Source organism: Nicotiana tabacum, chromosome 19, assembly GCF_000715075.1.
Source record: "Nicotiana tabacum cultivar K326 chromosome 19, ASM71507v2, whole genome shotgun sequence".
Classification (NCBI taxonomy): domain Eukaryota; kingdom Viridiplantae; phylum Streptophyta; class Magnoliopsida; order Solanales; family Solanaceae; genus Nicotiana; species Nicotiana tabacum.
In genome coordinates this window covers 115,057,710-115,079,768 of record NC_134098.1, presented here as the reverse complement: position 1 = coordinate 115,079,768, position 22,059 = coordinate 115,057,710, and the positions used below count along the sequence as shown (strand labels likewise).

At 36.8% G+C, this 22,059-nt stretch overlaps 2 protein-coding genes across 2 annotated transcripts; one reads left to right on the top strand and one right to left on the bottom strand.

The window, feature by feature from the left end:
* The first annotated feature begins 9,964 nt into the window (after positions 1-9,964).
* On the top strand, positions 9,965-12,249 carry LOC107775979 (uncharacterized). Its single transcript, XM_016595786.2, has 6 exons — positions 9,965-10,187; positions 10,570-10,734; positions 11,076-11,150; positions 11,265-11,390; positions 11,480-11,575; positions 11,964-12,249. Exons 1-6 carry the CDS (start codon positions 10,082-10,084, stop codon positions 12,038-12,040), a joined length of 645 nt encoding a protein of 214 aa, XP_016451272.1. The 5' UTR covers positions 9,965-10,081; the 3' UTR covers positions 12,041-12,249.
* A 1,006-nt stretch (positions 12,250-13,255) lies between these two features.
* Positions 13,256-14,565, bottom strand: LOC107775978 (putative ribose-5-phosphate isomerase 3, chloroplastic). Its single transcript, XM_016595785.2, has one exon. The coding sequence runs from the start codon at positions 14,373-14,375 to the stop codon at positions 13,512-13,514; it is 864 nt and encodes a 287-aa protein (XP_016451271.1). The 5' UTR covers positions 14,376-14,565; the 3' UTR covers positions 13,256-13,511.
* Positions 14,566-22,059: the final 7,494 nt, after the last annotated feature.

The following is a 22,059-nucleotide window of genomic DNA, read 5'->3' as shown; positions in this document are numbered from 1 at the left end:
CATATGTTCATTTATATTTTGAAATTAACCCTTGCAGGTATTCGACCAGAAACGGGGGTGGATTATTCAACTCGAAGCCTTTAGGCCTGAAAGCACGCGTTGCACTCTTTTTCCCTTAGACTGGTTTTGTCGCAAATGGATTTTTCGGCAAGGTTTTTAATGAGGCAACCAGTGATCGTGCTAACTTAGAACAATTCAACAGTATCCGAGGCCTCTTTACAATCAACCTCGAATACTGGGGGACATTACCCTCGAATATATCAAGTTCGATTATCAAGTTCGGTGCAAGAAAGTTACTTCATGACAACATGGTTTCGATAGGAAAAATTATAAGGGCCAAATGGTCAAAACGAACCATGCTCGAGTAGCTTGCTCGAGCCCTGACACAAAACATGAACACATGTATAATAACTTATAAAGAGAAATTTCTTCTTTACCGATATCTCATATCTTAGAAAAATTCCTCTATTTCGTAATCTATTATGCAAACAGGCTTAAGGGCCGACTATTACCCCATAAATTGGGGACTGCAAACCGAAAAAGCAACGAGATCAAGCCCCACATAAGCCTAAGGGCTACATTACTTTGAGTTCGAGCAAATGCTCACTCGACCATAAAGCCTAAGGGCTGTTTTCATTTCGAGCAAACACTCATTCGACCGTAAAGCCTAAGGGCTATTTTTATTTCGAGTTCAAGTAAATCCTCACTCGACTATAAAGCCTATGGGCTACCCTAACTCGAGTTCGAGCAACCATTCTCACTTGAGGACTATCTATCGAGCCTAAGGGCTTCCATTAATTCAAGTTCGAGAAATCATTCTCACTCGACTGAAAATCCTAAGGGCTACCCTAATTCGAGTTCGAGCAAACACTCACTCGACCATAAAGCCTAATGGCTACATTACTTTGAGTTCGAGCAAACACTCACTCGACCGTAAAGCTGAAAGGTGGTTTTCATTTCGAGTTCGAGCAAATTCTCACTCGACTATAAAGCCTAAGGGCTACCCTAACTCGAGTTCGAGCAACCATTCTCACTCGGGGACTATCTATCGAGTCCAAGGGCTGCCATTAATTCGAGTTCGAGAAATCATTCTCACTTGACTGAAAAGCCTAAGGGCTACATTACTTCGAGTTCGAGCAAAAACTCACTCGACCGTAAAGCCTAAGGGCTGTTTTCATTTCGAGTTCGAGCAAATCCTCACTCGACTATAAAGCCTAAGGGCTACCATAACTCGAGTTCGAGCAACCATTCTCACTCGGGGAATATCTATCGAGCCCAGGGGCTGCCATTAATTCAAGTTTGAGAAATCATTCTTACTCGACTAAAAATCTTAAGGGCTACCTTAATTCGAGTTCGAGCAAATACTCACTCGACCATAAAGCCTAAGGGCTACCCTAACTCGAGTTCAAGCAACCATTCTCACTCGGGGACTATCTATCGAGCCCAAGGGCTGCCATTAATTCGAGTTCGAGAAATCATTCTCACTCGACTGAAAATCCTAAGGGCTACATTACTTCGAGTTCGAGCAAACACTCACTCGACCATAAAGCCTAAGGGCTGTTTTCATTTCGAGTTCGAGCAAATCCTCACTCGACTATAAAGCCTAAGGGCTGCCCTAACTCGAGTTCGAGCAACCATTCTCATTCGGGGATATCTATCGAGCCCAAGGGCTACATTACTTCGAGTTCGAGCAAACACTCACTTGACCGTAAAGCCTAAAGACTGTTTTTGTTTCGAGTTCGAGTAAATCCTCACTCGACTATAAAGCCTACGGGCAGTTTTCGTTTCGAGTTTGAGCAAATCCTCACTCGACTATAAAGCCTAAGGGTTACCCTAACTCGAGTTCGAGCAACCATTATCACTCGGGGACTATCTATCGAGCCCAAGGGCTGCCATTTATTCGAGTTTGAGAAATCATTGTCACTACTGAAAAGCCTAAGGGCTGCTTTAACTCGAGTTCGAGAAATCATTCTCACTCGACCATAAAGCCTAAGGGCTGCATTACTTTGAGATCGAGCAAACACTCGCTCGACCGTAAAGCCTAAAGGCTGTTTTCATTTCGAGTTCGAACAAATCCTCACTCAACTATAAAGCCTTAGGGCTACCCTAACTCGAGTTCGAGCAACCATTCTCACTCGGGGACTATCTATCGAGCCCAAGGGCTGCCATTAATTCGAGTTCGAGAAATTATTCTCACTCGACTGAAAAGTCTAAGGGCTACATTACTTCAAGTTAGAGCAAACACTCACTCGACCATAAAGTTTAAGGGCTGTTTTCATTTCGAGTTCGAGCAAATCCTCACTCGACTATAAAGCCTAAGGTCTACCCTAACTCGAGTTCGAGCAACCATTCTGACTCGGGGACTATCTATCAGGCCCAAGGGCTGCCTTTAATTCGAGTTCGAGAAATCATTCTCACTCGACTGAAAAGTCTAAGGGCTACCTTAATTCGAGTTCGAGCAAACACTCATTCGACCATAAAACCTAAGGGCTACCCTAACTCGAGTTCGAGCAACCATTCTCACTCGGGGACTATCTATCGAGCCAAGGGCTGCCATTAATTCGAGTTTGAGAAATCAATCTCATTCGACTGAAAAGCCTAAGGGATACCTTAATTCGAGTTCAAGCAAACACTCACTTGACCATTAAGCCTAAGGGCTGCATTACTTCGAGATCGAGCAAACACTCACTCGACCGTAAAGCCTAAGGGTTGTTTTCATTTCGAGTTCGAGCAAATCTTCACTCGACTATAAAGCCTATGGGCTACCCTAACTCGAGTTCGAGCAACCATTCTCACTCGGGGACTATCTATCGAGCCCAAGGGCTACATTACTTCGAGTTCGAGCAAACACTCACTTGACCGTAAAGCCTAAAGACTGTTTTCATTTCGAGTTCGAGGAAATCCTCACTCGATCGTAAAGCCTAAGGGCTATTTTCATTTCGAGTTCGAGCAAATCCTCACTCGACTATAAAGCCTAAGGGTTACCCTAACTCGAGTTCGAGCAACCATTCTCACTCGGGGACTATCTATCGAGCCCAAGGGCTGCCATTAATTCGAGTTCGAGAAATCATTCTCACTCGACTGAAAAGCCTAAGGGCTACCTTAATTCGAGTTCGAGCAAATACTTACTCGACCATAAAGCCTAAGGTCTACCTTAATTCGAGTTTAAAGAAATCATTCTCACTCAGCTACTATCTATCGAGCCCAAGGGATGCCATTAATTCGAGTTTGAGAAATCATTCTCACTCGACTGAAAAGCCTAAGGGCTACCTTAACTCGAGTTCGAGAAATCATTCTCACTCGACCATAAAGCCTAAGGGCTGTATTACTTCGAGATCGAGCAAACACTCACTCGACCGTAAAGCCTAAGGGCTGTTTTCATTTCGAGTTCTAGCAAATCCTCACTCGACTATAAAGCCTAAGGGCTACCCTAATTCGAGTTCGAGCAACCATTCTCACTCGGGGACTATCTATCGAGCCTAAGGGCTACATTACTTCGAGTTTGAGCAAACACTCACTCGACCGTAAAGCCTAAGGGCTATTTTCATTTCGAGTTCAAGCAAATCCTTACTCGACTATAAAGCCTAAGGGCTACCCTAACTCGAGTTCGAGCAACCATTCTCACTCGGGGACTATCTATCGAGCCCAAGGGCTGCCATTAATTCGAGTTCGAGAAATCATTCTCACTCGACTGAAAAGCCTAAGGGCTACCTTAATTCGAATTTGAGCAAACACTCACTCGACCATAAAGCCTAAGGGCTACCCTAACTCGAGTTCGAGCAACCATTCTCACTCGGGGACTATCTATCGAGCCCAAGGGCTGCCATTAATTCGAGTTCGAGAAATCATTCTCACTCGACTTAAAAGCCTAAGGACTGCCTTAACTTGAGTTCGAGAAATCATTCTCACTTGACCATAAAGCCTAATGGCGACACAAATTCAAGTTCGAACAAATCATTTCACTTGAACCCTATTTAAAAAGGCTCTCTCAATTCAAATTCGATCATCCACTCGGGGACTACCTATATGAAATGATCAAGTTCGAACACTCACTCTGACTTTCAAATAATTATCTCATGCTGAGGCACCTTTTGGCCTTTGTATAAATTAGGCAAAAGATTTGGAAGCCACAAAAAGAAAGACTAAGCTTTTATATACCAAAATTATTTACAAGGGCACCATGGCCGATCAAGTTTTTCTACAAAAAGACCAAAATGGTCTTAAAAGGAAGAAGAAAAATACTAAAACAGCTTAGTCCTCTCTAGGAGCAGCATCTTCACCCTCGAGGCCTCCGCTCTCAGAACTACTCATACTCTCGGTATCATCATCATCGGGAAAGGCCAGTACTCTGGCTTCGGCTTTAAGCTCTTTTGCATTCTCGATCTCGGCTGAAAGATCGAAGCCACGAGCATGGATCTCCTCTAGAGTCTCCCTTCGAGATTGGCATTTAGCATGCTCGGCAACCCAATTTGATCGAGCTGGAGCAGCCTCGACAACCTCCTTTGCTCGAACTTGAGCGGCTTCAGCATCGGATCGATAAACAGCCACTATTGCATCAGTATTAGCCATTGCTATTTCGGCCCCCGATTTGGCCGCTTCCAGTTCCGAGGTCAATCTTTCTCGATCAAAAGTCACTGGTCCAACCGAGACTAGAACTCCTCAATATTATTGGCTTGCACCAAGGCTCTCTCTTTCGAGCTCCTAAGTTGTTCCTCGACCGAGGCTAGTTGAGCCCGGGCGGTCTCCTTTTCAGCGGCAAGGCGATCCATGTTCTTTTTCTATTTTTTGGCCCCCGCTTTCACTGCGTATACCTCAGCACGAAGTTTCCCAATCACATCAAGCTTTTGCTGAACCTGCGAGACCGAAATATTAGCCGGCACGCCCAAATCAGTATCATTAACTTCAAGGATCCTCTTTACCTGCTCGGACAAGTTGGCTTATTCTTTCCGAGCTACTTCTAGCTTGACCCAAAGTCCTTTTGCTTCTCCTTCCTTATGCTCACTAAGAAGCTTGAAGGTGTCTCTCTCCTCAGTAAGCCTTCGAATTTCGGCTTCGGACCGACTTAGCTCCCCTCGAGATCGGAAAAACACTTCGTGACAGAGCGCAGAATCCTACAAAGGATAAAAAGGAGTTATACAAAAGAGAAAAATACAAGTATGAAAATTGATAAAGGGAAAGCAAGCTTATCCGATTTAGGGCCTGCTGAGCTTCGTTGAAAATACGAGGAATCCCTGCTTTGCCCGAGCTCTTCTTCAAAGCCTCTGAATCGCTTGGACCGGCATCATCTTCTATCCCAACAAAATAACCATGGAAAGGGTCTTCCTCTCCATGGGCCCCCTCCCCGTGATAAACCTCCACGGCTTGGGCGTCATGTATCATAGACTGGAAAAATGAAGGAAAAGAAGGGGAATCACTGATTTCTACTACCCCGATCATGTCTTTCGAGGCACCGCCTCCATCTCGGGGAAACTCAAGCTCAGTCCCCGCATCTTTGTCAATCGCCTCTTCAACGGGTTCTTTGCCTCAAAGTATAACGTCCTCGGTTCCCCTTTGCTCTGGAACTTGGGTCGAAGTATTCTCTTCGACCTTGCCAGACTTAGGAGAAACAGAATAGGTCCCCACTGATCTCGAAGTTTTACCAATATCGGTGCCACCCCGTGCACGGGCCACCAGCCCAGAGTCTTCTTCTTCTTCTTCTTCTTCTTCTTCTTCTTCCCTCAGACGCAGGACCGACTCCATAGTCAGTGGAATTGTAGTTCCCTTGGGTTTACGGACTGCCCTCTTCTTAGGTTTTTTACCCTCGGGGTCCGAAGTCCTTTTTCTCTTATTTTCCTTCAACGGCTTCGAGACAGGTGGTAAAACTTCTTCACCACCGGTCGGGGGCCTCATGACCGCATCTTTTCCAAGACCTGGGAAGGAAGAAGAAGATAAGTAAAACTCATGCTTCAAGAAAATATGTCATCTCGAATGACAAATGAATCAGTAAACCAAGATGAAGCTTACCATGAGTACGAGCTTCCCATCAACCCTTCGACAAATCGCGCCATGAGCGATCGGCAAATGTTGACGTCGAGACCAGGTTTTTGACCCAGTTCTCGAGGTGAGGAACCGCACCCAGCATCCAAGCAACGACTATATCGAGAAAGACACTAATAAGAAAGGGTGAAGAAGTAAGACAAACAGAAATTTAAAACGGGATCGTACTTACGTTTCATATTCCATTTCTCAGGAAATGGCATGCTCTCTGCCGGAATCAGGTCCGAGGTCTTCACTTGAACAAACTGGCCCATCCAGCCCTAATCCTTATCTTCATCTATGCTCTACGTGAACACCTTGGTGGCACGACGTTGAAGCTTTATCAGTCTGCCTCGGTAAAGTCGAGGACTGTACAATCTTATAAGGTGGACGAGGGTGAAGGGGAGCCCATCGATTTTACTCACAAAGAAACAAATTAAGATCACGATCCTCCAGAAAGAAGGATGAATTTGGACGAGAGTCACCTGATATTTCTTGCAAAAATCGATGATGACTGGATCGAGGGGACCCAGCATGAAAGGATAAGTATAAACACTCAGGTACCCTTTCACGTGAGTAGTGATCGATTCCTCTGGTGTCGGTATCACGACCTCTTTGTTTACCCAATTACAATCTTTCTTCACCATATCAAGGAAACTTACTGGTATCGAGCATATGTATCTCGATACTAGCTCGCATCGACCAACAACCGAAGAGGGTTTATCAACTTTAAAATCAGAATCAATAACACATCCCCCGGGAACGAGTTCTTCAAGGCGTGGTTCCACCACTAGTTTCTCACCGGCCGGCCGAGACGGGGAAGCAACCTCTCTTTGAGGAACAATTTTAGATATCTTGGCTATCTAAATTTTTAAAGAGCAAAGAAGACGAAAAATTGAAATATTTTGGTGGTTGGTGAAGAACAAGCAAAGAAATTTTCAGAACTTGAAAATAGGTAATTTTGCAGAACACGAAGAACTGTAAAAGTTTAGAATGAGAAGAGTTGAAAGTAAAAGTTTGAGATGATGAAAGAAGGAGGCTATTTATAGGTTGCACAATGACGGTTCAAAACTGGCAGTGGCTGACATCGACTGACACACATTTAATGCTATGGTAACTGAACCGACGGAACATTTATCACGTACGTCATGGTCGGGCCCGATGCGGACGTCAGTGTATATCTAGTCATATCGTTGGAAAGTCATATCATTTCTCGCGATATTATTTCCGAGAAACGAGGGGACTATTTGTATACGGTCAAATTCGAATTTGCCCTTCGTGTAAATTGGTCAAGATTGGAATATGATAAACCGAGAGTCGTCATTGTAACATCAGGATAAGAAGCAAAGTCGGGTTATCGAGCTCAAGGTTCAGGGACCCATCAATATCGAGCTCGAGTCAATATCGAGCTGTGATATGAAGCAATGTTATCGAGCTCAAAAGCGAGGGCTCAAGAGACAGATCAGTACCGAGCCTAGTCAGTATCGAGCTCGAATCAATATCGAGCTCGAGATCCAGATATCGACCGATACCAAGACCGACCAAGATCGAGCTTATGGACAAAGAGTCATTGCAGCCGCACTTAGGGAGATAATCTCGGCGGAAATTAAGGAAAAACTAATTAATTAATCTATCATGGGATCTCCACTATGTATTTTTAATAATATTCAAAGTAGGTTCTTCCACTATGTAAAGAAGTGGCTATTATTTCTGTGAAAGAGGGGATTAACATCTAGAGAAGAAACATTGATACATTCACAAGATTATTACATTGATATAGTTGAGATTATCCTTTTTTGAGTTGGGACATTGATTCATCTTGCTTGTTTATAAATCATTCTCTATTCAATTTGGTTTGTATTTCATTCCTTTATACAGTCAATATTCGATATATTTCTACTTACTTTTCCGTTTTGTACCAAGATATACCACATATCCTTAGAACTACGTATAAATTCAACTCTATCCGTTTTTTCGGGTAAACAAACATCATTCAGACTTGCTAAGTGAGAAGCTTGCTAAAGCAAGAAGGTAGTAGATAGATAAGAGGTGATTTATGTAATAGAATAATCACATTAAGACAAATCAGAAGCCATGAAAAGTGAACACGTATAAAAATTCATTACTTGCAAAAATATAAAAGGATTTCCCTTTTTTCATCTTTTGTTTGCTAGAAATAAAAAAAATGGTACAGCGAAAACGAAGCACTTTTTATTTTATTCAGTAGTCTAATATCTCTGTCATTACATAATTAGAAGAAAAATGTATAGCCTAATTATGGTTGTGAAGTAACCATAATTAGCCGTATTAAACCCTTGAAGATCTTTTTTCTTTTCTTCCATAACCCTAGAAGATCCAGTTATTAACATTTTAACTGCTTTACCTTTGCGTCAGGCTAACATCAACATATCTCTCCCTGATTTTAATGTAGAACTAATAAGTCTTTAATCTTTGAAAAATTTCTACCTAAACCTTTTGATGTGTATGTTTATTAGTTACCTATTTTTTTTATTTATTTTTGGGTTTGTTAAAGTTCTTTGATTGAACACATTGTCGCGTCCATTCTTCTAGTTACACTGTTTAATTTTGACTTATATGATCTACATCACCTAAGACCTATTTTTTATTACATAATTCTAAATTTTACTTAGTCACGGAAGTTCGTCTTTCTACGTACAATTATTTTAATATTAAAGACTTAAAGTATGTTCTACTTTACCAAGGAACAAATAAGAACACTTTCCTTGAAAGAATAATCAAAGAATATCTAATAATACGTATTGGAGGACATTTCAAAGGAAAAAATTGCCTCATATTTTCTTGTTAATACCATTATCTTTTCTTAATCTTCCTTTTTAAAATTAAAGAATTGGGAATTCTATCCACTCAACTCTGGATCGGGGTTAGGATTTATGGAATTTTATCCATATATACTTGCTCCAGTAACTAAAATCATGTTCAATTAGTTCTTTCCAGATTTAATCATGTTCAATTAATATATGATAATTACAGACCTTAGACAATAATTTCAGTCCCTTGTTGAACCCAAAAAGAAAATTATATTTGAGTTCTCATAAAATAATTTTCAAAAACAAACTTGAAGTGGGTCGACCTAAATAGCTAGAAGAAATAATATCCGATACTCCTTAATAAGAATCCTTTTTTCCTAATCATATGTAAAAGTATGCTCAAGGTGAATACATATATTAATGAATATTTAGAAAATACTGAAGGGAAATTCTTCTTTTAAGAAAGTTAAGACCATTATAAAATCTTTAAAATTCCATTTTTATGATAGTGATAATTTTGGAAAAAAAATGAATTAATCACCCATCTTCCTCCTAAAATAGGATGAGGAAAAATTACACCAACTTTAATAAACCTACGATGACATTTCTGTTGTGATTCAACCGTTTTTGGTTACTATTAAGAACCTAATCTTAGAGGTACGAAAAATGAAACTCAAATCTTGTACTTTGCTAGGTAAGAACGTGCTACTTAATCTTGTACTTGCCAATTGTCCAGCAATTGAAAGCAACACTATTAAGGAATGGAGAACACATTTTGACACTTAACTTTTTTAAGTAAGTTTACTCGATGCAAATTTAAAAAATTATTAGATCAGTAGATTTCAAAAAAAAAAGAAGCTTCAATTATAGAACTCTAGAATACTACTATTAGGTTCTATGTTGAGGTCAATGCTGACTTAATTTCCAGACAAACTACAATTTGGTAACACTACGGAAAAGAGAAAACGTTGCCCAAAAAGAAAAATGGCTCTAGTTAATTAATTGTATGTTAACATTGGACATTAATTAACTAATCCACCAAGGGATGAAAACTTCAAACGACTACAATAAAGTTAACTAGACTTGGGAAGCCCTAAGAAGACTTGCCAAATACTAGTAATCTTAGAAATTTTGATACACAAAGAAGCTTCTACTAAGAAAAATTCAACACAAGTTCCTCTATAAATTTACCCCTCATTAGACACAAAGTACATATTCACTGCTTCACATTCTCCCAAAACACATACACACACAAAAATATCTTTAGTTTAGAGAAGATGGCTTTCTCCTATTTTAGAGCTTATGTACTTGTTCTTTTGGTTTTGCTACCAATGTTAGCTGCAGAAGAGGATAGTATTCCCCCTGTTCTTGCTCCCTACTTTGGTATACATCTCTCTTCTTCCAGCTTAATTCCTTATTTCTCTTCTCATATTTTATGTTGACCTTTTAAAAAATGAAGACAAGATATATTTCAGAATTCTAGAGCAGTTCTAATTTTATTATATGCTAGTACGTACTTGCATTAAACTTATTCAGGGCGAAAAAATCAAACATACACAAAAGGCACACACGCTAGTCCATCCTTTCTTCATTCCCAAATCTCGTAGTTCACCTTTAAAATTTTAAAAAATTTCAAGAGTTTAACTTCAAGACATTGATCAGGGCCACCAAATCAACGTATCTTGAAATGAAACATCTTTAATGTTTTTGAGTCCAGTTTCTAATTGTAAATTAAACTTCCGAATTGGATGTTATATATGTATAGAGAAAATATGCAAAGATGTGGAGTGTGGGAAAGGGAGTTGCGAGGCAGCAGCAGGGAAGCCTTTCAATTTTGTATGCAAATGTGAAAAAGGTTGGAAGAGAACTCGACATGATGATGACGACGACGAAGATGATCTTCAATTCCTTCCTTGCATTGTTCCCAAGTGTCAGTAATTTCCTTTCATTTTTTTACTTTTTCGTAATTTCTGCCTAATTATATTTATCACCTAACAATCTTTTACATTTTCTTTTTATTTAGTAAATTCGTTACTTAACTTCTTTAAAAAATAGAGATTATATGGACCCCTGAAATGATAAAGCACCTTACATTCCTGGGTTATTGTTTAACACTTGGACAATTTAGCTGATATAGATAAGTTAAGTATTTCCTGCAATTGTTGATTAAGATTCCAGGGTTATTGTTTAACACTTACATTGTTGCTTGTTTATATAACTAAGAGTTGGAGATTATACATTTATAATATTGCTGGGGTATGTTTATTGCAGGTTCTCTTGACTATTCTTGCTTGCCAGCACCTCCACCAGCTCCACCAATTCCACACAACATGTCTTTCTTTGATCGTAATTTACTAAATTATTATAAGCTTCTATTTATTTCTTTAACCATTTTCATATATGTTCTATCAAATATCTTATTAAAGCCCATATTTTGTTTTGACCTTTGTTTGGTTGAAGCTTGCTATTGGATTTACTGTGGGGAGGGAACATGCAAAAAGAATATAACACATGGACAAACATGCCAGTGCAATTCTGGTTTTTCCAATCTCCTTAATATACCTGCTTTCCCTTGCTTCAATGATTGTAAGTACAAACAACTATTTCCCAAGAGTAATTAAATGTTTTAGTTTCACATAAATAATACCATTAGCTAATCCTTATTGAAATTGAAGGTGCCATTGGAGCTGATTGCGAAAAGCTGGGAATTCGGCTTTCAAATTCCACTGCATCATCTCCATCTTCTTCAAACATTGATGACAATAATGGAGGTAAGAGTTACCACCAGCAATGATTTGGAATCAATTTAAAGACTAGAAACTATTTTTGGTCGATCATAATGCGATATTGAGAGAAAATATGTGCTAGAGAGACATAAAACAAGTAAAGATATGACATAAATCCATCAGGTAGTTACATATAACCCTTGTATAGGTTTCATCGAAACAAAAACAACTATTGGCTGTGTGATTTTAAACGTCAACTCAAACAAAGCAAACTTCTTGATATATCAATAATTTCATATTCTCTGCAACTTTCTTCCTCCTATATTGAATTCAAGATGCATATAAAATCTACATATTGGATAGCATCACATTACTACTTATTCTAACCAGAGTATAAGATCATCTCACCATTCTAATTCTTCCATATTGGCAGCTACATCATTTATGCCCAGGAGTTCCCACTGGATAGCTATCTTTCTGGCTTCAGCAGCTATGGCTTTACTCAACTAGGAAGAGGGGCTGGCTTTTTATTTCGTCATGAGAGATATTACCACATTTTATCAGGCTTACTGCTTGATGCTTCGTCTATATTAGCGCATTGTACTTCATTCATTTGTCAGATTCACATGTACTAGGATTAATAAAACATGTGTGATGTGTGTCATTTCTGTACAGAGTATATTTTGAATATTATTTCAGTTATGGGATTTTACTGTCGATGATGACATGGCATAATTGATCGTACTTGTTCTTGTTTCCATCAATCTAATGCATTTGGACAGCAGCAGAAATAGGTGATTTTCCTAACTAATCACAAGAACACACTTGAATACACATATAGACACATATAGGATGTAGCCCTCCCTCTCAGAAGAAAAAAAGAGGAGGACCCCTTTTCCCATCTTAATCAGGTGTACTTTTCAAACACACATCGTGAGGATAGTGGCAGGACTCATAAGCCTTGTGATCCTCAACTTGATACATAATACTGAAATCGGTAGAGAGATAAAATGTCCCACATAGGCTGTGTATAGGTTTCAAAGCAGTTTATAATGGTTATGGACCATTCTATCCATGGCATTCAAGTTTGTCAGTTGGATGACAAACGTAGATAAGCTCGTTCTTTCACGTGCAAACATGTCTCACTCTCTACTTATAGCTCAAGTGTACACTCTTCTGCCTACTTCGTCACTGCTAGTTCTCTCAATTCAGCCTATCAAGTCACTAATAGTTCTAAACATACTCCTGAAGCCAACTCTCTCACTATAACTGCTCGTTGCTAACCTTGTGAAGCAGTGATCTGTCATACAAAATAACCTTGTGCAACAAGAGACTACAGTTGCTAAGTATATTAGCATACTTGAAGCTTTCTTATTACAAAAGATTATTTCCCTCAAGCATACACAAACAGGTACCTATCTCACAGTACACTGAAACAAGATAAATTTGTATAGAATATGACATGAAAAGCCACATTGGTTTCACCTCTAAACTCTTCAGCTGGACAATTTCAAGCACTAGACATTACATCTACGATCAAGTCATTTCAAGCTTTCATGTAGCCTCTGAGTCCAGCTCAACTCAGCATTCAGCATTTCAAAGAGTTCTCTAAAATAAAAGACACAATTGGATAGAAAATATAAATTCTCCTACTATCACATTGTTGCCGATATAGCCTAGTACATTTATCTCTATAACGATGGACTTCTATAAGCAAAACCTGAATTTTCCAAATCACAAAATAGCCAATATCCATATTCTCAGCAACAAAAAGGAAATCAACCAAAACATTTCCTTTTCAATTCTAATTTACAAATTACATAAGGATGGGAGTATTATTACTAAACATCTCCACACAAAAAGGCCGAAACTTATTGGTGTTACAACATTAACCAACCCCTATTGAAGTCTAAAAATTCCACAAGAATTACATCTCAAAAAACACAAGTTAAAGTTCTTCAAACCTCAGCAATTGAGAGTTTCACTTGCTCTGAACACTGACTCCTTCCTTGCCAGCTATAATAACAGCAGTGGTCATATCCAAGAACAACCCGTGCTCCACCACTCCTTCCAAAGCCGCAATCTCCTTTCCAGCAGCAGCAGAATCCTTAATAGGAGTCTTAAAATACAAATCCACAATATAATTCGAATTATCAGTAACATAAGGCTTCCCATTACCATCCACTCTCAACTTAGCATCAACACCCTCTGCTTTAAACAACTCCTGTAACCTAACCAAATTATACTTCCAACAAAACTGCACCACCTCAACGGGCATAGCCAACCCGGACCCACCTAAACCGGAAACGAGCTTCGAATCATCCACAACCACGACGAACTTATCGGAAGCCGCCTCCACCATCTTCTCCCTTAAAAGGGCCCCACCTCGACCCTTGACTAAGTCGAGATTGGGGTCAACCTCGTCAGCACCATCGATGGCTAAGTCGAGATGCGGGTGGTCGTCAAGGGTAGATAGCGGGATGTTGAGTGATAAGGCTTGTTCTTCAGTGCGCTTAGAAGTGGGGACACCTACAATGTTTGTGAGTTGTCCAGATGAAAGAAGCTCGCCTAACTTGGAAACAACGAAGGCTGCGGTTGAACCAGTGCCTAGACCAAGGACCATTCCGCTTTTCACGTATTCGACGGCTTTATCGGCGGCGAGTTTTTTGAGTTCGTCTTGGGTTAAAGCTGAAGGGACCGAAAGGGCCTTGATTGAAGGGGTGGTGGAGCGAATGCGAGTGATGGGGTTGCGGAGGAAGATGGAAGGAAGGCGGGTGCCGATGATGGCATTGTAGCGGAGAGTAGAAGAAGGAGAGTGAGGTGAGATTAGGGATAATGAAGCCATGGGTGAGTGAAGGTGGACTGTGAAGTTTGGTTTTTTGGTCTCGCCTCACCTATGTGATCTATTCTTTGTTTTGGCTTGTTTTTGTTTGGTGAATGGAGGTTGGTGTTTTGACGATTTCCCTTTGATAATCCCCACCCCCCCCCCAAAAAATGTGGGGTGGGGTGGGGGACTTGAGGATGGGATGTGTGGGAGCGGGCGAATGCCTAAATGGTTGGTGATGATGAAGATGAAAGGATATCCTAAATTTGATAGACTTTATAAAATAAAGATTATAAACTAAATAAACGGAAGAAAAATATAGAGGTAGATTAATATTTTATTTTAACTTCAAATTTATGTATATAATAAACTGAAAACTACTTTATTTATAGAAGAAAGGAAGCAGTTGCAGTCTTTTCAGGAAGCAGCTGCAGTCTTTTCAGGAAGCAGCTGCGAAACTTTTCTTGAGCTGCTTGTAAGTTGTCTACATGAGCTGCTCGCAACCTGATTGTTTAATAAAAAGCTGCTACAAATTATTTCATTGAGTTGTTTGCAATCTGTCTGCATCAACTGTTTGTAGATAGCTTCAATAGAGTACTAAACGGATAATCTTCTTCAGGAAGATTATCTATAGCACAGTAATAAATGGACATCCATAATATAATATTTTCATAACACTCCTCCTTGGATTTTCATTAAAAGATAATGTGCCTCACTAAAATCTTACTAGAAAAAACTCCGTGGGAAAAAATTCTAGTGAAGGAAAAAGAGTATACATATCTAGTAATACGCATTGCTAGCTGCCTCATTAAAAATCTTATAAGGAAACCCATGTGGGAAAAACCTTAGTAAGAAAAAAAGAGTACATCGCGTATTTTACTCCCCTGATGAAAACTTTGTTTCAAATATTTGAGTCTTCGCATTCCAATCTTGTATACTATCTTCTTAAAAGTTGAAGTTGGTAAAGAATTAGTGAATAAATCTGCTGGATTGTCACTTGAACGGATTTGCTACACATCGATATTACCATTCTTCTGGAGATCATGTGTGAAGAATAACTTTGATAAAATGTGTTTTGTTCTATCTCCTTTTATGAATCCTCCATTTAATTGGGCTATGCATGCAACATTGTCTTCGTATAATATTGTGGTTTTTTTGTCACATTCCAACCCACATTTTTCTCGAATAAAATGAATCATTGATCTCAACCATACACATTCCCTACTTGCTTCATGAATAGCTGTTATCTCAGCATGATTTGAAGAAGTAGCAACAATATATTATTTTGTGGAGTGCCATGATATGACAGTGCCTCCACATGTAAACACATACCTGATTTGAGATCAAGCTTTATGGGGATCAGATAAATAACCTGCATCTGCATAACCAATACGATCTGCACCACCTTTGTTAGCATTAGCAAGATACATAAGTGCACCTATTGCACTGAGATAGAGTATTTCAGGACCAATGAGTTCCTCATCCTCTTTAGAGGTCGGAACGGATCCTTATTCACTTTGAGTGATCGAACACCCATTCGTGTACTTAATGAGTACGTTTTGTCCATGTAAAGGTGTTTAAAGACACTTTTTGTATAGGCATATTAATAGATAAAGATCTCGTATGCTAAATATTCAATTTGCAGACCAAGACAAAATTTTATTTTTCCAAGATCTTTCATCTCAAATTCTTTCTTAAGATATTCAAGTGCCTTTTGGAGCTCTTCTGGAGTTCCAACAAGATTTATGTCATCAACATAAACATCAAGTATAACAAATTATGATGACATTTTCTTTATAAAAATACACGGGCAAATAACATCATTTATGTAATCTTCTTTCAACAAATATTCACTGAGGCGATTATATCACATGCGCCCAGATTGATTTAAATCGTACAAAGATCTTTGTAATTTGATCGAGTACATTTCTCGAGACTTTGAATTATATGCTTTGAGCATTTTAAATCCTTCAGGGATCTTCATATTGATTTAATCAAATGAGTCCTATAGGTCATGGCTTGCATTTAAATAGCATGACATCTTCAGGTGTCTGGACTACAGGTCTGATCCTCACAATATTTTACAATACCGTGCACTATATTGTATTAAATATATTGTCGACGATCATTTTGTATCAGTTCGCAAGCGACATAACTTGTTGAGATCTTATCACTTTCTTTATTTTCAGGTACCTGAACTTTTTCTAGAGTTTCATAAAATATTATGTCGTGGTCTCTTCTAGAGCTTATTTCCTCCTTATTATGATCATTTTGTTCATTTGCTCCTATCCTTTTCAAAGATTATTACCTTTGGAACCGATTGGTCTATCACGCTTCATGCGTATAGTAAATCTATCCTTCAGGGACTTTAATTTTAATAGGAGTATTTACAGCTAAATATGATATTTTGTTTTGGATCAACAAATGCTTCTGACATTTGACTTGAATTATCTTCTGAATGAGGATCACACTAATGATAATTCGATTCATATAACATATATTTCAACTGCTTATTCCATCCCCCTAATGTTAGAAAAACTAACATATATCCCAAATCTTCTTTGAAAAATCTATCTTTGTACTTTGTGGTAGAGAAATTAATCATATACCACGCATCAAAAGTTATTAGATAGTAAAAATATTTGGTTTCTGATCCTAAACCAATTGTGAGGGTCATAAATTATTGGTCTGATGCATACAAGTGCTGTTGTATGCAATTTAGAAAATCTTAGACCAATATATGAAGCTTTTGTCTCATAAACAATAGTTTAGGCATTAATAAGAAGTATTCAATGCTAAACCATCTTAGATATAAACCAGTTTTATCAAGATGAACTGCCTTGATTTCATAATCTGAAAATTATTCTTTTATACGAGAAAAGCAATTTCAAATGCCAAACTGCAGGTTGATAATAATTACACATGTAACCATCTCATATATGCATCTATAAATGGTTCACATGATAGGTGAATGTGCCCATATTCACCTTTTATATATTTCAGAATCATGGGTCTTAGTCCCAACATTAACTGGTATAATCAATTTATTATGAGAACAAGCAACACAAGAGAATTCTTGAAGAATCTTCTAGTTCTTCAATATATGCTTATCGGAATTCTCAATTAGCTCATCATATTTAAACCAGATGGTAAATAAAAACTTCCAGTTTATCATGGCATATGCTATCTTTTAGTAAACTTCCGATTTCCTATGGCATAAACTTTTGTATCAGTAAACTTCTGATTTGCTGTGACTACTTTTGTGTCGGTAAATTTCTGATTTACTGTAGCTACTTTTGCCTTAGTAAAAACTTCTGATTTACTATGACACGTGATGTAGTACAAATTGAAGAATAAAGCGAGTAACTTTTCACATACATATTTACCCCTTATGATTGTGGAACAAGAAGACTTTCAATCTTTCAATCATTTGTAATCTCAGTATGATAGTCATTTGTATTAGTAAACTTCGAGTTTATCATAACATATGTTGTGACCACAATAATAACAAATAAGCTCTTGGGGAGCCTTCAATTTATTGTCCATAATCAAATATTCAGACACTACTTGTGTCATGTGTCTTCTAGACAACTAATTAGCTCTTCAGGAGCTTTTGATAAATTTTATGCTACCAAATATTGCTTAGACACTTCTGGTATCATGAGAGAAAATCATAATCAAATGAACAATATAGAATAATTGTTTAAGCACCGCAAGACACTGTTTCATAATATTTTCCTGTTTCAGGAGAAAATTTTAATCGTTTTACTACTTCATGAGTAAATTTAAAATATGAAATATTGAGTATATATTCTATAAATTATATTACCTCTTCTGTAGGTGAATTGTGATATCTTTACACTTAAGTGTGTGTTCATGTTTACAAGCTTTATTAACATTGTCACATTCATTTCTGGGAATTAATTAATATTTATCAAAGTTCTCATCTTTTAGGGAATGAAACATAATTATCTAAACGTGCATAATCACATCAAATTGTGATGCTTCGAACCTCTTTTAAGATAATGTTACTTCATGAGCAAATCGATGCATGCATGTAATATAGAGAATATTTCTCTAGCTTATCTTCAATTGTAACCATAGGAAGCCTAAATTACTACTTCTGGTAGTTATAGGCATGTATCACTTCTGGTGATTAACAAATTTAGTTATGAAACATAGTCACTTCTGGTGGTCGTACTTTGATAGAGTTCAAATGAATCATGAAATTAATTCATAACGAGATTTAAGAAATATTGCCACTGCGGGTGGTTAAATATTTCGTGCCAAACTCTGCTGGAGTTTGAAACCAAAGAAAATATTGAGTTAAATATTGCATATATGAGTCATTGCGCACTAACCTTCCTGCAGAATATTGGCATCATGCTTTTGATGACTTTAGTATCAAAATATTTTGTGAAAATGAGATTCAAGTGCTATGAGTCACGTTCCTTACCGTGATGTACAATAATAAAATTTTCACGGTTAACAAGAAAGTACACAAGTAGTTGCTCAAAAGGTTAGCTAATAAAATTGCAAAATCAAACCTCCTCCCAATAAAAGATTTCGTGGGCAGATAGTCCCGACCAATAGCTTTGTGATACTATGCCATTTCAACATAAAAACAACATATGCATCTCATTGCTCTCAACCGATGCATTAGAAAAAGGATATTGTACCTTTGAATTACTTCACATTCCTGAAATGGAAAGTTAAATTCAAAGTAAGTACTCAAGAGGGTAGAGTCTCGTACCGATAACGTGTTATAAAATAAAGACTATAGAATAAATAAACTGAAGATAAGTATAGAGGAAAATTTATATTTTATTTCAACTTCAAATTGATGTACATAATGAACTGAAAACCCATCTATTTATAAAAGAAAGGAAGCAGCTGCAGGCTTTTCAGGAAGCAGCTGCAAGTCTTTTTAGGAAGCAACTGCGAGGCTTTTTTTGAGCTGCTTGTAAGTTGTCTGCATGAGCTGCTCGCAACCTGCCTATTTAATAAGAAGCTGCTACAAATCATTTCATTGAGTTGCTTGCAACCTGTCTGCATCAGCTATTTGTAGATAAACTTCAATAGAGTACTAAACGGATAATCTTCTTCAGGATGATTATTTATAGCGGAGTAATAAATGGACATCCACAATATAATATTTTCATAACAACATGATATTTATTTGAGATTTCTTTATTCATTGGCCATGGAGAATAGAAATTTTAAAGAAACGTTTAATATGTTAATATGAAGAACAAATCTTTTAGTTTCAAATTAGAACTTTTGTTTCCAAAGATGTTGAAGATTTGTTGCATGAATGCGTCAAATAAGCTAGTGGAAAAAACATATTTAGCCAATATTTAAGAAAATTTTATAGAATCCTAGCACTAATAAGTAATTAATAAATATGACAGCTAATTAACTACATTTCTAACACAACCCTATAATGCTGAAATAACCATTGCCACAACTTTCTCTCCCTCAATTAATGCATTATCTGCTCTCATTAACTGCTTTTAATTCTAATTGTTATACTTATAATATACTAGTATCTATGAATGTGCATTACACGTTAATAATAGCACGTGATGATTTAAATATTTATTTATATGAAAGAACAATAAAATTTAATTAATAAGAGAAATTTTATTTATAATAATACAACAATCATCTAAATATCGAAAAATATTATTACATTAGCATAATACATGAATTTAAAATAAAGGACATCATAAACTTACACAAATGATCAATTTTGTCATGTTAGTTAGATAATTACGTATTATAGTTTAAAAGTATTTAATATGATGGTATCTTAACGAACACTTCTTTGTGGACAATATTTTTTTGTGTATGTTTCCTCCTAATGCTTTGGTTGCTCTGCCTTAACCAAAACTCTTGTTGTCGATCTTGATAACCCTCTTGAAAGTGCAACATACAGTTGTTCGTGCAAAAAAATATATTGCGGTAAATATAGTTCAATATTTAGGATGTTTTATCCTTGTAATTTATTTATTATATTTGCAAAACATAAACATACTAAAAAATATTTTCACACAAATTTAAAAGGATATTTCTTAGTTTCGGAAGACGAAAGTTGAATTCAGGGATAAAAATATACTTAGAAGCACATTGACCAGTATCATAATTTTTGTATGTATGACGTTATTGTCAAAACTTCTATATACCATCTGTATGATATTACATAAGCTATTTGGCGTATTTAAGTTTTTCAGTAGCATGACGGGCATATTTTTCTTCAAAATCAACCTATATATAATGGAAGATCAACTTAGTCTAATATATGGTGACACTAACATACGTAAGAAATAATAAACTTAACAACAAACATATACGGTAGAAGGCCGTTTGGTACTAAAGTATTTAAATATTCTTCTTGGTAGTAATTATTGGTATCATTTTCTGCTGAGTCAAAAACAGGAAAACATTTTGTTCTTACTATAAAATTTTGTAATCAACCTTTTATTTAGTTGATCAACATATTCATTTCTGTTAGCTAAGATATTTTTTTAGTTCTATCATGCGATTTGCACAAATTGCATTTTAATCTAATGATAGAAATATTTCTCTTATTAAATGCACTATTATTACCATTGGAATTGATAACCAAGTGTTCAGGAAGAACCAAATCATCTTTTATTGGATGCTCTTATTCGTTTCCGACACAAAGCAAGAAGATACTGAATACTGGATCTGTTCTTACTTTATATTTCTTATCACTTGAATCTTTTTCATTTGAGGTCAGAAGTATAACTTTGGCAAGCTGCCTTTTACAGTCTCTGCTTTTATCGATTTTGAAACTATTGGTAGTACTTGACATAAATTACCTCCCAAACTATTAATTTTTCACCAAACGGTTCATTAATATCCAATATATCTCTAGAACTCTGTTTGCCACTTAGCCATAAGTGCTTCATCCCATATTATCAATTTTGCTTTCCTTATAAATTTAGCACCATTGCTCTGCTTTGATATATTTGTGATGGTTATTTAAGTTATTTGAAGAGGTATATCAAATCAAAAGTGGGTGGCCTCACAATAAAATCGTCGTTGGTACACTACTTGCTATTATTGCTAACAGTGTCATGCCTCTTGATATGATATTTGCAAGTAATGCATGACATAGAAATATTATTTCGATTCCGTCGGATGCATCTACAAAAAATAATCCCGTTATAGCAGAGTCGACTCTTTATAATATAGTATTGAAAGTTTATTCTTGTTTAATATTTAGCTTTGATTGTACTTCCTTAGACACTTGTATTAGCATTTTAATTCTTAATAATATATTAGTATTTTTACTTTGTGTTCTAACGCTCTTTTTATGGAATAAATTTATGTACCCTAAGATTTTTTTAACTTGAATAAGAATTTTATTCATGTGATGAATTTAAAAAAATAATTGAATTGGATTCTCTTGCTAAATAATTAATTGAAAGATTTAATTATTTAATTTTAACATAAAGAATAATTTATTCTATGTTGATTTAGATCTTAATATTAGTTCATCTCTTGTTTTGAATATTTGGTCTTAATTATAATTTTACCCACCATAAATTTTATTTTCAAAGAGTAAAATATTGATATGATATTTCACTTTTAGATCTTTATGTTTGTAAAATCATTAGTGGTATTGACTCTTACCAATCATTTTTTTCTCTCTTTCTCACACATTTATATTCTTAAA

Excerpts from the sequence above, each read along its gene's own strand:
- LOC107775979 (XM_016595786.2), top strand. The coding sequence starts at position 10,082 with ATGGCTTTCTCCTATTTTAGAGCTTATGTACTTGTTCTTTTGGTTTTG. Across the intron at positions 10,188-10,569 it reads TGTTCTTGCTCCCTACTTTG|AGAAAATATGCAAAGATGTG; the intron begins GTATACATCTCT and ends ATATATGTATAG. Across the intron at positions 10,735-11,075 it reads TCCTTGCATTGTTCCCAAGT|GTTCTCTTGACTATTCTTGC; the intron begins GTCAGTAATTTC and ends TGTTTATTGCAG.
- LOC107775978 (XM_016595785.2), bottom strand. The coding sequence starts at position 14,375 with ATGGCTTCATTATCCCTAATCTCACCTCACTCTCCTTCTTCTACTCTC.